Source organism: Bombina bombina, chromosome 1 (genome assembly GCF_027579735.1).
Source record: "Bombina bombina isolate aBomBom1 chromosome 1, aBomBom1.pri, whole genome shotgun sequence".
NCBI classification, from domain to species: domain Eukaryota; kingdom Metazoa; phylum Chordata; class Amphibia; order Anura; family Bombinatoridae; genus Bombina; species Bombina bombina.
Genome location: NC_069499.1, coordinates 1144586770 through 1144603486, shown reverse-complemented (window position 1 = coordinate 1144603486; position 16717 = coordinate 1144586770). Strand labels below are relative to the sequence as shown.

Here is a 16717-nt window from a genome sequence, read left to right as displayed (position 1 = left end):
TATATTTTATCTCAAAATTTCTGTAGCCACATCCCATTGTAAAGGGATTTAGCAGCCAATCAGGACACTAGTTCCAGGTTTGCAAGGGAGTATGCATACGGCATATTATTTCCCTCCTCATTTAAAGGAAATTTAATAGGAAATCTCTCGAGATTTTAGTGAAATCTCATGGGATCCCAGTAAAACAAAGTGTGGTATTAGCACAGATGGAGCTGATTGGCTGCTTTTTCCCCCATGTAGATAATTAGCCGAGTTATAAAATGTTCACAGAGTGCTTACTCTGGTGAGTTAAAAAAAAATCTTACATAGAGATGTTCATGTGATATTTTCCTGTTGATTTATGGCAACTAAGTGTGACTATTTGAAGAAGAAGAAGAAGAAGAAGAAGAAGAAAAAAAAGACACCAAACTATAAAATATTCTAGCATGTTATTTTTTTAAAATAATGATTTATTTCTTCATGAAAAATTGTGGTATAAAAGCAATCAATGTGCCTAAGCAATCCCTAAGAAATTTAGCAAAACATATTTATTCAAATTTCATCATCAAAGGAGGTAAATCACAATACAAATTTCTGTAAAAAATTAGAGGAATTTCTGAAAGGGCATATGCTCACCAAAACCATAAAAACTAATATAGTACCAAAGAAATAGAACTACAAAAGATAAAAAAATAGGTACTGCTAAGCAGCCGTATTCAAAATTATATTTCAGTTTGATCACTTTTCAATTTTATATTCTGCAAAATATATTTCTTGTATTCATTTATAGGTATCATTAATATCTTCACATGCACAGACAAAATAAAAACAGAGATAATGCATTTTATTTTGTTTCTATTTTCTTCAGAGATAGACATCTAAATAGTCTTTTATAATGTACCAGCAGATTGTGGCACATGCTTTGGTGATTAATAAGTATCACTCAAATGCTGTCCAACATTTTTGCCAACTTTTGCACTTCTTTCTAATTCTGCAGTGTATTCTGGTTAAATGTTGATGATGTAATTTCATTTAGACCATTAGATGGCAATTCAAGAACTAGTAAAATTTAAGTCGAGTTTTCACCATCTTTTTCTCACCCACCTGAAAAAATGTATCATGGGTAATACTTGAGGAAAATCTTTTTGGCAATCTCCAAAGTGTTTCCACTGGGATGAGGACTGTATGTTTTGCCATTGAAGATGAATCCTTTTTCTACTTGGAAGACTGCCAGATTAAACTTTTCCTGATGGAAGGGCACCTCAGTATTAAGGCTCTCTACAAGGTACTGCACAAAGAGGCTCCACCGTTTCCTATAATAGTCCCTTACTAACCCTCCCATTTGCTTGTTGGCATAGTCCAAAATGTTGCCAGTAGGGCCCCACAATGTGATCTGATTGCGGGCATTCATATCATAAAGAGCAACTTCCTCTTCTGTAGTTGCCATCAAACTGGCTGCCTCCAACCACCGACCAAGCAAAAACTGTGGCTGGCTGGAAAGGAGTGCATCAAGATCAGGAAGGAGCTCATAAACAAGAGTTCCTCCTGCTATCATTAGATTTTCTAAAGATTGGGTTTCATATGCTATTACGATGTTTAAATAGTATTTAGTCATCAGCAACATCACAGCCTCCCTAGTGACATCCACTAAGTCGTAAAGGAATGTTCTGCTCTTGGCTAAAGTGGAGGATGCATCAAGCATAAGCTTCCATGCTTCAAAAAATTCTGTTTTATTGAAACAGATGTCTGTTCTCATCCGTAGTGATGGTCTTCGTACCAGTGTATTGTGGTTGTGGTCCTTCCATATCTGTGAGCAATTGTAGACACTCCAGAGGAGGATCTGCCAAGCAGCTTGGGCTTTGGGATTACTTTCTCCATACCGCCTGTCCGAGTAGCCAGTTATCCACTGGGTCAAATTTAGGGGTCTGGAACTCCAACTAAGTTCATTCATCAATTCATATACTACATCATTCTGTTCAATTCCTTCAGGCGTGATCCCTGTGCCGACCATGGTAGAATTTGGGAAGGATAAAGCTTCAAATGGTCCTTTATTGACGCAATCAACCTGGCCAAACAAACCATGATTGCCACCAAAGTTATGGAGCATACACCAGATAAATGGCTGCCCATAAAAAGACTCTGTCATTGTGTAAACTGGCACAGTCTCTGCAGACAGGTCCAAAACAATCATCCTTCCAATGGGTGCCCCATGGAGCAGTGCTTTTATTTGGGCTGGCTTCCAAAACGTAGGACAATTAACAAATAGCCATCCTTGCATCAACCAAATGGCCCCAGGATCCACTGCAGAAAGAGAGAAAATTTACATTTATCTTTAATGAAAGAGGGACAAATAAGAACAATGTTATCCTATATCTTGCTGCATGTGCAATTACATCTTACAGTTTTACAACACAACAATATGCTATTTTACAGATAGCAAGAATCTGAGGGATTTCCTTATGACAGCCGATATAGGCTCCAATAAAACATTGAAACAAACTTATTTCTGACAAAAATTTGGAATGTTTTCCTTGCCTTGGCTGTGTAAATTGTGGTTCTATAAACAAGGGTCCACACTTCACTCATCCATTGACTGGACAAAAGTTTAAACATAATGCACATTATACATGCCTTACACCTTATGTTGTTTATCTTATTAAATGCTCTTGTGTGCATGGTTACGTTGGAGAAACTACCAGAAGCATTAAAGACTGCATAAGTGAACATAAGAGCAACAAATTATTTAATTGCGCTTCCAGGTCATTGAGAAAGTTGATACTCCCAGGCGGGAGGCAACAGAGAGTTCTTTTGAAGCAATGTGAGTTTTTTGTTTATATTTAGACTTGACACTATGGAGCCTGAGGGACTAAACAAATAAATAAATTGGTCACTCTTTTATTAGCATATTTGTAATTAATATATGTTCCCTTTTTTTTCATCTGAGTATCACAATCTGAACATTGGGTCCTTTTGAAAAATGTTCTAGATGCAGTTTTCTAATAGTTCTAGGCTGGATATATTTTTGCTGTATACCTTTTAGGGTAATGATTTTAGGTAATATTGTTTATACTTGTATATATAATTTCTATGTGTTTTTTCGGTTTTATTTTGTATAGTCTTTGCTCTTGATCAATTAACTGAATTGCAATGAATTAACTGTTGCGATTGATACATTGAAAGTGTTATAAATTAGGACATTGTATGACCTATTGGTATTACATGATTAAGGGGACCGCCCGAAACGTTGTTTTATGACGATCCCCATACTTTAAATAATAAAGGGATTTTAATTCTTTGGATACAGTCATTTAGTCATTTATTAGTGTGTCTTGGAGTTTGGCAGTGGCTCACGGCTATTCCTTATATTCCTGGTGTAAGTGCTGGTCTTTCTTTGACTTTTAGATTACCACAAGCATCATGTTAACATTTTTCCGTTAGCAGGAGGTGCATTAGGAATATGCAAAACTGATATATTGCTTACATTTCCAAATGCATATTTTTGTAATACACTTTTGTAGCTTTTGTTTACTTACTTTTTTGTGTGAAAACAAGTAAAGGATCTATATGTAAATAACTGAATACACCAGCACGTAACATGGATCACTGGGGACACATTAGAGGGGAGAAAAAGTTACAGGACACTCTCCCTTTAAATATTAAAATAGTTAGCCATGGAGGTAGAAACTTTAAAAGCATCATTGTACAATAGAGTATGCCTATAGTTAACCAAGAGCTGATACAGGAATAATTCACAGGACAGTACTGCTGGAGAGAGGGGAAAGTACTGGGAGCAAGCATTAAATTTGACACTTTGGAACAGAAGAAGAGAGAACTTTATTGCAAAATAAGTATTGTTTATATACTTATATAAACACATACTATTATAAAGGTGCTTATTTATTTAAGTAACTGTCTCTTTTAAGGGATATTAAGTAGTCTGTTTCACAGTTGTAATAAAAAAAACACTAAGCAGTGGCTTATACTTAATAAAAATCATTGCAATATGAATTATTCCTCATTTTAAATGGATTTTACCTTTTATTTTTTTAAACTTAACTTCTGCAGTGTTCATTACTTCCTGTCAGAGCTCTACGCGGAGGCTGTGGTCTCTACAGGAAGGCTTACCTAGCATGATTTAGTAAAACTGCTAGAGTAACATGAGCTGGTTTTGCCCATGCTCAGAACAGGCAGAATGCAACTTAAGTTTCTCCACTCTTCCCTGAGGGAAGGGGCTTCAGTGAGAAATTCTTAGTGCTAATGTTGCAAGAAAACAAGTGTGTTGATTCTATTTATGTTTACTTTGATTTAACATATTTGTTTGTACCAAAGGAGCACTGTTTAATATCCCTATATCAGACAAGATTGCTAGAAGTGTGGCTGTCTTCCATATTGATCACAAGTTAAACATACTTGTGCACATATTTTGTTAAGTAAAATGTGTACTATCATTATCCAATTTGAGTGCTGAGGTTTGTGCATTGAATGCATTGAACTTATCTGGAAGAAAGCAGCAGGTTACCTGCAATGCAGTGCAGAAATGGCTGTTCGTGGAGGACCAGTACTTACCACTCCTTTAATGAACTGATCCCCAATATATATCCCAGTTTGGAATCTGGTACTGTTGGGACAGGGATATGTAATACAGGTGGCCCTCGGTTTACGCCGGTTCAATTTGCGCCGTTTCAGAATAACAACCTTTTTTTATAGTCATGGGACTGCTATTGAAATGCATTGAAAAGCAGTGCACTAATTAAAATAGTCAGTAGGAGGAGCTGTCCGCTTGTTTTACAGCAAAGTTATTTAATTTAACAGCCTGAAATTGATCTGTGTACACAGATCAGACAAGACCTATCGTGAAGATTTTGCAGCCACTTCCCTATTATCTTCCTGTCCAGCTGTTTGAGGTGAGGGTGCCTAACTGCCTATTAATCACTGCAGATTGAAATGCATAGAATAGGTGCAGACCCAATATTATCCAACATGCTAACAATGCAGAGAAAGGTTTGCAGAAAAACGCAAGTAAAAAAATGTTTTTATTCATTAAACTTAGTTTGATGATGATGCAATCTGTTGTGTAATTATTTTATTAGGTGAGGTTTAGCAAATGTTTTTGTTCATTAAACTTAGTTTGATGATGATACAATCTATATTATTAGGTTTATAATGCTGTTTTGCATTTAAAGTCTTCATTTCAAACCTTTAAAAATAATGTATTAGTTGTTACTTATGACAATTTTGAGAGGGGCCTGGAACCTAACTCCCTCATTTTCCATTGACTTACATTAAAAACTGGGTTTCAATTTACAACGGTTTCATTTTACAACCATTCCTCCTGGAACCTAACCCCGGCGTAAACTGAGGGCTACCTGTATAGTTCTTGAATAATTTAATTTTCTCTCTTAGCACAGGTGTATTAATCAGGTGTGGCTATGAATAAGGCACCACCACAGCAACAATAAAATATCAGACTGTCCTCAAGGACCATGTCTATAGAAATTTGATTATCGTTTTTTTTTTTTTTTAATAAAAAAAACATGCTAAATAGATTATAGATTATTAAATTCTGTAAAAAATGGGCATATAAACTGCACTGAACTTTGTGCTATTATTGTAAAATTGAAGCTATGTCAATAATTAGGTTAAATTATTGTAGTTGCTCTGCAAGTATAAAAAAAATAGATGTGTTGCAACAGAAAACATCCGTGGTAAGTGATAAAACAGATCTATAAAAGGGAGATATCAAGAGAGAAAAGGGGACAGGAACTCTGTGACAACACATTTCCTATTGTACAGACCCCTACAACAAATTAAATCAATGCTTTCTCTCCTTATTACCTTTTACCATTGAGTTAAATATAGCTCCACTGAAGGCAGACAAATAGTCTGGGTCGCTTGATGTTGGGGTCATCTCATTGAAGGTATCTGCGTTGTAGATATGGTCAGTTCCAAACTCCTTTATCATCTCCCTCATGAAAAGTCCACCAATCTTCTGGAAAATGGGGTCTTCAGGATCCAAAACATAGCTACAGGAATATGTGCAGTTGAATCCAGCCCATCCACCCAGTTTAGTCACATTGACCTTGGGATACACCCTAGGTAAATTAGAGAACAGTTCAACATATATTAATTTAAAAAATTGATGTTCCTTTCCTTTTATGTGAGGCATATTATCATATGTAAAGATGAAAACATGATTACATTCTGAGTAACAATACATTAAATGAGACAATTCAATACCAATGAGTTAATATCACAGGCAGAAACTTAAAATGAAAATGTGGACTAGAACCCCTACTACTACCCACTCCATCTTCCTCTACAGTTCTATCACTTAGCTAAGTTAAGGAAGAAGGTAGAAGAGGGGAACAAATAAGAAAAACTGAATTGAAGAAACCACAACTACAGAAGGGATGATCTTTATGTACCATCACTCAAAATGTGAAGAAATGAATTTAATAGTATGCACAAATTCCCAGTTTTCGCTCACATTGATCATGAGAATGCAGGAAGCAGAGATGATTTATTAATATTGGTTTCAGGTGAATTAGTATGGTATTATAGAAGGCAAATCAAGGGTTTAAAGAGGATCCCAGAACCATTAAAAACAAGGGCAAGGAGAGAAGAGCAAAAGTGAAGCATGCCCCACAAACTACTTTACATGGGAACCTCGGCACAGATTACCTATGATAGCCATTAAATGCCCAAAATGTCAAGCACTTTGCATAACCCCAACCAAAGATGTAGCCATTAAAGGAGAGGTACAAGGGTAAAGAATTTAAGAGTTCTGGAAGGAAAATAGAGATCATGATGGAGAACAGTGTTGGGGAGTTCAGGAGAGAGGAAAATGGAGGACAAATTAAAGGGATATGAAACCCTTTCTTTCATAATTCAGAGTATGCAATTATAAACAATTTTCTAATTTATTTTAATTAATTTTTCTTCGTTCCCTTGGTATCTTTTGTTGAAAATCAACTCTGGAACTGTGCCCTGATTTACGTATCTGTCTCATCCCTTTGTTTAGACACCTGTGGTTGGTTAACAGAATACTGCTACTTTCCTGCATCACTGGTTCCAGCTCCAAAATTATGTAATCTAATTATTACCATATATAATAACCAAGCCATAATGGATCCAGCGGAAATGGCAAACATTATTACCACCTTGCTGCAGCAGCTTTCTTTTCTGGCACGTACCATGATAAGGATAGACCGATATTGTTTTTTCAGGGCTGATACAGATTATAGGCCGACTTTCAGGCCGATAACCGATATTAGGGGCCGATATTCTGTACATTTACAGTTTTGAAAAATCAACACAATTTTTACACAAATCTGGTATAAACTGGTATAACACATTGATTTTATGTATTGCCTATGAGCAAATCAAAAGTAATTTAGCTCTGTGTACTTCAGGGAAACAATGTAGTTTTAAGTGCCACATATAGATCACATTTTTCATTTCACAAACCATCTACGTTGGTTTATGTAAGCCCCAATGGCAGGCCTATAGATGGACTTGCATAAAGTTACCCTGAAGTGCACTGATTAAAATTACTTTTGATTTGCTCATACATCAGCCATACATTACATAAATCTGCTTGCTAGCTAATAGAAAAGTTGGAGATCACAATCTCAGGGAAGAACACATAGGGAATTAAACCCTCTGTAGAATTGAGAGAGAAAAATGAAAAAGGTGTACTTCCCTGTTCCCTTTGGGAATCAAATAGCATTTTGTGTGTAATTATAAAACTTAACTTTTAATGATAAATTCTTAACTAAAATATAGAAGATAAATCAATGAAAACTAAATTAATTGCAATGATTGCATAAATCTGTGTGCTTTTAAGAGTCTTAATACTCTGATATTTAGAATATGGAGTTATTGGAGGTCCCAGAGTACTAGGAATCTTAAATACAGCAATGGCAAGCGCTCCGAAAATCCTCCTCTTTCTTCCGTGTGTCTTCTGGCGTTCTTCACGCTGAGTATCACTTCCGCTGCCCAGTCCTGCAATCTGGGAGTTCCTTCCGGGAACTTGAAACAAAGACCATGGTCCGGTACTAGAAGGAAAAGAGTGGGGAAGCCTCACCTACGCCTCCCAAATGACGAAAATCCAACAAAGAAAGATTCCTAGCACATCGGTAGTGTTGAATAACACACAGGAACAGTGTGTGTAAAGTCCAAAACATTCTTTAATTCATCCGTTAAACAGCAATCAGATTGAAAAGAAGTAGGAGTCAATCTGGTCCAACATGTTTCGTCAGTAAAAACGTAACTTCAATGACCTAGAGGGAACGTCAGAAGACACACGGAAGAAAAAAAAGAGGATTTTCGGAGCGCTTGCCATATTTAAGAGTCTAACAATCTTGCTTATATAGGTCAGAAACAACACACCCCTTGTGTAATAAATCAAATTAACTATTAAGTACCTCACAACATTTAAATGCCTACACCCTTACCCCATTGCTGGCTACTCTTACAATATAAAATGCATATATATATATATATATATATATATATATATCACATAACATTTATCATTTCATGTTAACAATATAATAAATCTATCAAGATAAATGCACACATAAAAGCATTAGAATTGCTATGATATTAAAGCTAAATGAGAACTCCCTTATGCACAGGCTGTGTATTATCTGAAGTAACCTTAGAACATACTTATAAAAAGAAACGTGTAGTTACATAGATTGGATACATAGCTGATACAGATTTTAGATTTGCAGAGCTTTAAATCAACAAATAATTTTACATCCCATTCACTATTTAATCCCACAGGAATGCTGGTCTCTAACTGGAAGATCCAAAAAACTTCCTGTTGTTTTAATGATCTGATTCTATTTTCCCCTCTGGGGTGTCTCTGCATATGCTCAATGCCTTGCACTGTCAATAAAAAAAACTATTAGATGCGTGATATTTGTGGAAATGCAGGGCTATGGGTGTGGTTGATTCCGGATCTTCAATTGCACGTAAGTGCTCCAAGAAACGATCCTTAAGAAATCTGGGTCGTATGACCTACATACTTTTTCCCACAGCCTCTGCACGTCAACAAATATATCACATATTTAGTATTACAGTTGATATACTGTTTGATCTCATACGTTTTAGATTCATCTTGAGATGTAAATTCATCTCCAAGGACAATGTAGGCACATGTTTTACACCTCCTACTACCACATCTGTAATATCCTGTTTTTTTAGTTAGCCAATTCTTTTTATTCTCTGGAGGCAACATGGAAGGTGACAGCATATTGCTAAGAGTTCTAGATTTCCTACTCACAAAAGTAAGACCTGAGTCAATTATCTCATTCATAATTTTATCAGTTCTCAAAATGGGCAATGGCCCTTTGATGATGTTACACACTTGACTGTACTCTTTACTGTAAGTTGTAATGAAGAAAGGTTTGTTGTTATGTTTCTTATTATGGCATTTCTTCCTAAATTTCAACATAGAGTCTCTTTCCATATTGTCAACCTGTTCCTTTGCAATGTTAAGCTGACCTGTATTATAACCTCTAGATAAAAATCGTGTGGTTTCTTGTGAGTATAAATTGTAATCCTCCTGTGAGGTACAATTCATTTTTATAGCTTTAATTACATGGTTGGATGGCAGGATCTGGCATTGAGAATAGTATTCCCTGCTTTTGGCTTTCTATATAAAAAAAACTTACTGTAATGTCAGTATTCTGTTTATTTGTTTTAAGCATCACATATGGAATGGATGTCTTAGAAAAATCCATAGTAAAGTCCAAATTCAAATTGTTCTGTTTGATGTACTTTAAGAACTCATGCAATTCATTTAAGTCATCAGACTCCCATATAAATAGCAGATCATCTATATATCTGCCGTAATATCGTATAGTTTCCCTGAAGGGATTTCCAGCTCCAAAAACGTGGAACAGCTCCCATCAACCTAAATATAGGTTGGCATATGTGGGAGCAAACTTTGCTCCCATAGCTGTTCCATGTTTCTGAAGATAGAAATCCCCTCCAAACAAGAAGAAATTGTGCGTCAAAAGGTACTTAATAGATCTTATAATGAATTCTTTAGTGTTATCATCATACCCTGAGTACCTCTCTAGAAAAAAACTCAATAGCTTGTATTCCTTGCTGATGTGGAATAATACTAGGACTCTTAAACCACCGAGCACACTGATTTATGCAATCATTTATGCACAGCTTAATCTGCTTCAGCGTGTGGAGAGTTTACAGGTCTAGGCTCAGAACGTGATACTATATGTCTGATTTGTGTTGCATATTTTGTGACACAGAATGGAATGCACCAGCACTTCTTGATCAATTCCGTCAGGGTCTTTCTGAGCAACTAAAGGATGAACTTGCTCAAGTTGGCGCACCCAGTAATCTAGAAAGTATAATCTCTTTAGTGATACATATTGACAGAAGCATTATTGAGAGACAACAGGAGAGACATGCTTTTCAAGCTTCAGTGACTACCCAAACCTTTCCTATTAATTTAATGCTAAATCCAGTTACTAGGAGGAGCCAATGCAGATTAGCACTATCAAGGTTCTCATCGCTTCTTCTAAACGTTCCAAACGTAGAGACTTGAATGTATGCTTCTATTGTGGTAAAGGTGGCAACTTCCTTTGTCATTGTCCTGTGAGGCCTAAGAGAACTTCTAAAGAAGGCAATCAAGTTTATACTGCTGTTTTCCTAAATACTTCATCTTTTCCTGTAGCTTCTTACTTATCAGTTCCTTTCTTGTTGCAGTGGTCAACAAAGAAAATGTGAAGGCTATTATCCACTCTGTTGCCAGCGGCTGCTTTTTTGACTCTACTTTGGCTAGAAATATTGAGCTGCCTCTTCAAGCAAGATCTTTTACAGTTTAACTATGTGTTGCTGTTGGTAGTCCTATGGGTTTGGATCCTATTGTGCAAGAGACATTGCTGTTATCAGTGTCTTTGGGTACTGGTTATAATCAGACTTTGCAAGAAGACTGCAGCAAGCATGCTGCGCAGGGACATAAATCGGTGAGTTTCGGACCGATAACGATAACTTTAGAAATTAGGGATATCCGCCCTAAAAGTGGACCGCACCGATTATCGGTCGACCCCTACCTTGCAGGCTTCTACAGGCCTCACAGCTTAATCTGCTTCAGCGTGTGGAGAGTTTACAGGTCTAGGCTCAGAACGTGATACTATGGGGCCTATTTATCAAAGGTCTTGCGGACCTGATCCGACAGTGCAGATCAGGTCCGCAAGACCTCGCTGAATGCGGAGAGCAATATGCTCTCCGTATTCAGCATTGCACCAGCAGCTCACAAGAGCTGCTGGTGCAATGCTGCCCCCTGCAGATTTGCGGCCAATTGGTCGCCGGCAGGGGGGTGTCAATCAACCTGATCGTACTTGATCGGGTTGATTTCCGGCGATTCCTGTCCGCCTCATCAGAGCAGGCGGACAGAGTTATGGAGCAGCGGTCTTTAGACCGCTGCTTCATAACTGGTGTGTCTGGCGAGTCTGAAGACTCGCCAGAAACACGGGCCCACAAGCTCCGTTCGGAGCTTGATAAATGGGACCCTATATGTCTGATTTTCGTTGCATATTTTGTGACACAGAATGGAATGCACCAGCACTTCTTGATCAATTCCGTCAGGGTCTTTCTGAGCAACTAAAGGATGAACTTGCTCAAGTTGGCCCACCCAGTAATCTAGAAAGTATGATCTCTTTAGTGATACATATTGACAGAAGCCTTCTTGAAAGACAACAGGAGAGACTTGCTTTTCAAGCTTCAGTGACTACTCAAACCTTTCCTGTTAATCCTCTTTCAAGTTCTAAGGCTGCTAAATCCAGTTCCTAGGAGGAGCCAATGCAGATTGACACTATCAAGGTTCTCATCTCTTCTTCTAAACATTCCAAACGTAGAGACTTGAATGTATGCTTCTATTGTGGTAAAGGTGGCCACTTCCTTTGTCATTGTCCTGTGAGGCCTAAGAGAACTTCTAAAGAAGGCAATCAAGTTTTTAGTGCTGTTTTCCTAAATACTTCATCTTTTACTGTGGCTTCTTACTTATCAGTTCCCTTCTTGTTGCAGTGGTCAACAAAGAAAATGTGAAGGCTATTATCCACTCTGTTGCCAGTGGCTGCTTTTTTTTACTCTACTTTGGCTAGAAATATTGAGCTGCCTCTTAAAGCAAGATCTTTTACAGTTTAACTATGTGTTGCTGTTGGTAGTCCTATGGGTTGGGGTCCTGTTGTGCAAGAGACATCACTGCTATCAGTGTCTTTGGGTACTGATCATAATCAGACTTTGCAATTTGACGTTGTAGTTTCACTCCTGTTCCCTTTGATTTTAGGACTACCTTGGCTTAAATTGCACAATCCATTAATAAATTGTTTAACTGGAAGCATTTAATTTGTCTCTAACTTTTGTAAACCTACTGCAATTTTTTTATTTATTTTCTAAATAATTTTTACTGAGGCAAAAAATGCAATAACACAAATAAATGACATTACAAAAAGAAAATCATAGCAATCGCTTCATCCACAGTTATGACCAAATCTGTTACATAGTGAAAATATTAACATGTTGCAAATAAACCTCACGTTTTCCATTTTTTTGTTGTTGATGTCTAGAAACATATACCGTACTATAATGTAGTAAAGTCGTATAGTGTATATATCCAAGTCAACTAGACCTTGCCACCTAGACCTTCGTTATATATGTTTAATTTGGACTTTATGGGAATGTCTATATCAGAGTAGACTACAAACGTAACATGCCCATCAGCTTTGTATACATGTTTATTATTATTATACTTTATTTATTAAGTGCTATCATATTCCGCAGCGCTGTCCATGGATACAGTTCATATAAATAAAATAAGAATATAAAACTTCAAAGAGACAGGACTAAATTTACAAACACATACGGGAGGAATTGAGGGTTCAATGAAGTGGTAAAACGTTGGTTAATATGAAGAGATTCACACATGCTTCTCCAAAACCTTTATGTGAATTGGGTACCCCTATCGCTGAGTACTGTAAGAGGCAAACCATGGAGACGTACCGCCTCCCTGATGAACATAACTGAGGTCTGTAAAGAAGTGGGTAGGTTCTTGGTGGGTATGAAATGTGTCATCTTAGAAAAGATGTCTACCACCACAAGGATAGTAGTGTAAGAAAAGGAGGGTGGTAGATCAACTATGAAATCCATGGATAACATTCTCCAAGGCCCCTCAGGTACTGGTAAGGGCTGAAGGAGACCAATAGGATGTTGTCTAGAGTATTTAGAGGTCTTACAGGTAGAGCAGGACTTCACATAATCATCAACGCTTCTATGCATGTTTGGCCACCACAGGGTGCGATTCAGAACTGCATAGGTTTTTTGTCTTCCAAGGTGTCCGACTAGGGGTGAGTCATGGTATTCTTCCAGAATCCGGAGTCGGAGTGATGATGGGATATAAAGCTTTTGTTGGTGGAAGAGAAGACCTTGGTGATCTGGCTGTAGCAAATCAAGTGGTTTGTCAAGTTCTGCCTTTTGAGCGGCTTTAATCTCTGGAATTAAAGTGAAAAGGAGTCCAATGAAGCAATGCTTGGGTATGACAGATGATGGAGTTGTATTATAACACGGCTTGTCAAAAATTCGTGAAAGGGCGTCCGCTTTAGCATTCTTGCTTCCAGGACGGTAAGTTTTAACATAATGAAATCTGGAGAAGTACAAACTCCAGCGGAGTTGTCTGAAGGATAAGGTACTATTAGACTGCAAATATTGTAGGTTTTTATGATCTGTGTATATTATAATAGGATGTGAAGACCCCTCCAGCAGGTGCCGCCAATGGTCAAAGGAACACTTAGTAGCCAGGAGCTCCTTTTCACCCACTGGATAATTCACTTCGGCGGAAGTCATAAGGCGGGAATAAAAGGCGACAGGATGAAGGGGTTCCTTGAATGAGGTTTTCTGCGAGAGTATGGCTCCAATTGCATACTCAGAGGCATCAACTTCCACAATTAATTGGTGGTCGGTGTCAGGAAATCTGAGTATGGGAGCAGTTGTAAATCTGTGTTTTAGTTGTTCGAAACAGGATTGAGTAAGAGGTGTCCAAAGAAATGGCGAATGTGACTTAGTTAAATCCGTCAGGGGTTTTGCTATTGCAGCAAAATTAGGTATGAATCTCCTGTAAAAATTAGCAAACCCAAGAAATCGTTGTACCTCCTTTTTATTCTGGGGTTGCGGCCAGTCTCTTACAGCTACGACTTTGGTACTCTCCATGTTAATGCCTTGTGGTGTAATTCGGTAACCCAAAAATGATATGTCTTGTGAATTGAATATACATTTCTCTAACTTTACATATAAAGAGTTCTGACATAATCTGGTGAGAACTGTCCTAACATGTTCTCTATGATCTATGATGTTGTGGAATATATCAATATGTCGTCCAAATATACGACAAGAAAAACATCAAGGATGTCCCGAAAGATGTCATTAATAAGACATTGAAATGTCGCTGGAGCGTTACACAGACCAAATGGCATTACAGTATACTCAAATAGACCGTACCGAGTCCTAAATGCTGTAAGCCATTCATCCCCAGCTCTCATTCTGATGAGGTTGTAGGCACCTCTGAGGTCCAATTTTGTGAACACAGACGCACCCCTTAACCTCTCTATCAGCTCTGGGATCAGTGGAAGGGGGTACCTATTTTTCCTGGTCCTTTTATTAAGCTCACGGTAATCAACAATGGGTCTTAGAGACCCGTCTTTGTTTTTCACAAAGAATATCCCTGCACCAGCAGGGGAGGTGCTCGGTCTAATAAATCCCTTCCTAAGATTTTCGTCTATGTAAGACTTCAGATGATCTAGCTCTGGACGGGATAATTGGTACAGCCAATTGGATTGGAACAGCCAATAGAATGTGAGCTCAATCCGAGAAAGGAGAAACCATAGGGTGCAGTGGTGACTGTAGTTTAATCTAAAATTTTGACCTGCCTTAAAATGACAGGGCGGGCCGTGGACTGGATACACCACAAGAGAAATAAATTTATCAGGTAAGCATAAATTGTGTTTTCTCTTGTAAGGTGTATCCAGTCCACGGATCATCCATTACTTGTGGGATACCAATACCAAAGCTAAAGTACACGGATGAAGGGAGGGACAAGGCAGGTACTTAAACGGAAGGTACCACTGCCTGTAAAACCTTTCTCCCAAAAATAGCCTCCGAAGAAGCAAAAGTATCAAATTTGTAGAATTTGGAAAAAGTATGAAGCGAAGACCAAGTCGCCGCCTTGCAAATCTGTTCAACAGAAGCCTCATTTTTAAAGGCCCAAGTGGAAGCTACAGCTCTAGTAGAATGAGCTGTAATCCCAGATGTTTGACAAAAATCTTTAGTAGCTTTTAAGTAAAACTTTAAAGCACGAACCACGTCCAGATTATGTAAAAGACGTTCCTTCTTTGAAGAAGGATTAGGACACAATGATGGAACAACAATCTCTTGATTGATATTCTTAGTAGATACCACCTTAGGCAAAAACCCAGGTTTTGTACACAGAACCACCTTATCTGTATGGAAGATCAGATAAGGAGAATCACATTGTAAAGCAGATAACTCGGAAACTCTACGAGCCGAGGAAATAGCCATCAAAAAAAGAACTTTCCAAGATAAAAGTTTGATATCTATGGAATGAAGAGGTTCAAACGGAACCCCTTGAAGAACTTTAAGAACCAAATTTAAGCTCCATGGGGGAGCAACAGGTTTAAACACAGGCTTGATTCTAATCAACGCCTGAACGTCTGGAACATCCGCCAGACGCTTGTGCAAAAGAATAGACTGTGCAGAAATCTGTCCCTTCAAAGAACTAGCTGATAATCCTTTTTCCAAACCCTCTTGGAGAAAAGATAATATCCTGGGAATTCTAACCTTACTCCGTGAGTAACTTTTGGATTCACACCAATAAAGATATTTACGCCATATCTTATGGTAGATTTTCCTGGTGACAGGCTTTCGTGCCTGTATTAAGGTATCAATAACTGACTCGGAGAAGCCAAAAATCAAGCGTTCAATCTCCAGGCAGTCAGTCTCAGAGAAATTAGATTTGGATGATTGAAAGGACCTTGAAGTAGAAGGTCTCGTCTCAAAGGCAGAGTCCAAGGTGGAAAGGATGACATGTCCACTAGGTCTGCATACCAGGTCCTGCGTGGCCACGCAGGTGCTATCAAGATCACAGATGCTCTCTCCTGCTTGATTTTGGCAATCAGTTGAGGGAGCAGAGGAAACGGTGGAAACACGTAAGCCAGGTTGAAAGACCAAGGCGCTGCTAGAGCATCTATCAGCGTCACTTCCGGGTCCCTGGACCTGGATCCGTAATAAGGAAGCTTGGCGTTCTGGCGAGACGCCATGAGATCCAGTTCTGGTTTGCCCCAACGATGAATCAATTGAGCAAACACCTCCGGATGGAGTTCCCACTACCCCGGATGAAAAGTCTGACGACTTAGAAAATCCGCCTCCCAGTTCTCTACACAGGGATATGGATCGCTGAAGAGTGTCTCTCTGCCCAGCGAATTATTTTGGAGACTTCTAACATCGCTAGGGAACTCCTTGTTCCCCCTTGATGGTTGATGTAAGCCACAGTCGTGATGTTGTCCGACTGAAATTTGATGAACCTCAGGGTTGTCAACTGAGGCCAGGCTTGAAGAGCATTGAATATTGCCCTCAATTCCAGAATATTTATTGGGAGGAGTTTCTCCTCCTGAGTCCACGATCCCTGAGCCTT

At 38.3% G+C, this 16717-nt stretch overlaps 1 protein-coding gene across 1 annotated transcript in view; it reads right to left on the bottom strand.

Moving 5' to 3' along the window:
* Positions 1-806: 806 nt before the first annotated feature.
* Positions 807-16717, bottom strand: part of NAGLU (N-acetyl-alpha-glucosaminidase) — a 51430-nt gene continuing 35519 nt past the window's right edge. Inside the window, exons 5-6 of the mRNA XM_053699207.1 lie at positions 5815-6071; positions 807-2280 (exon numbers count right to left, since the gene is read on the bottom strand). Of these exons, the coding sequence (XP_053555182.1) occupies positions 1097-2280; positions 5815-6071 (1441 nt within the window). The 3' untranslated portion in view covers positions 807-1096. The remainder of the gene's footprint in view (positions 2281-5814; positions 6072-16717) is intronic.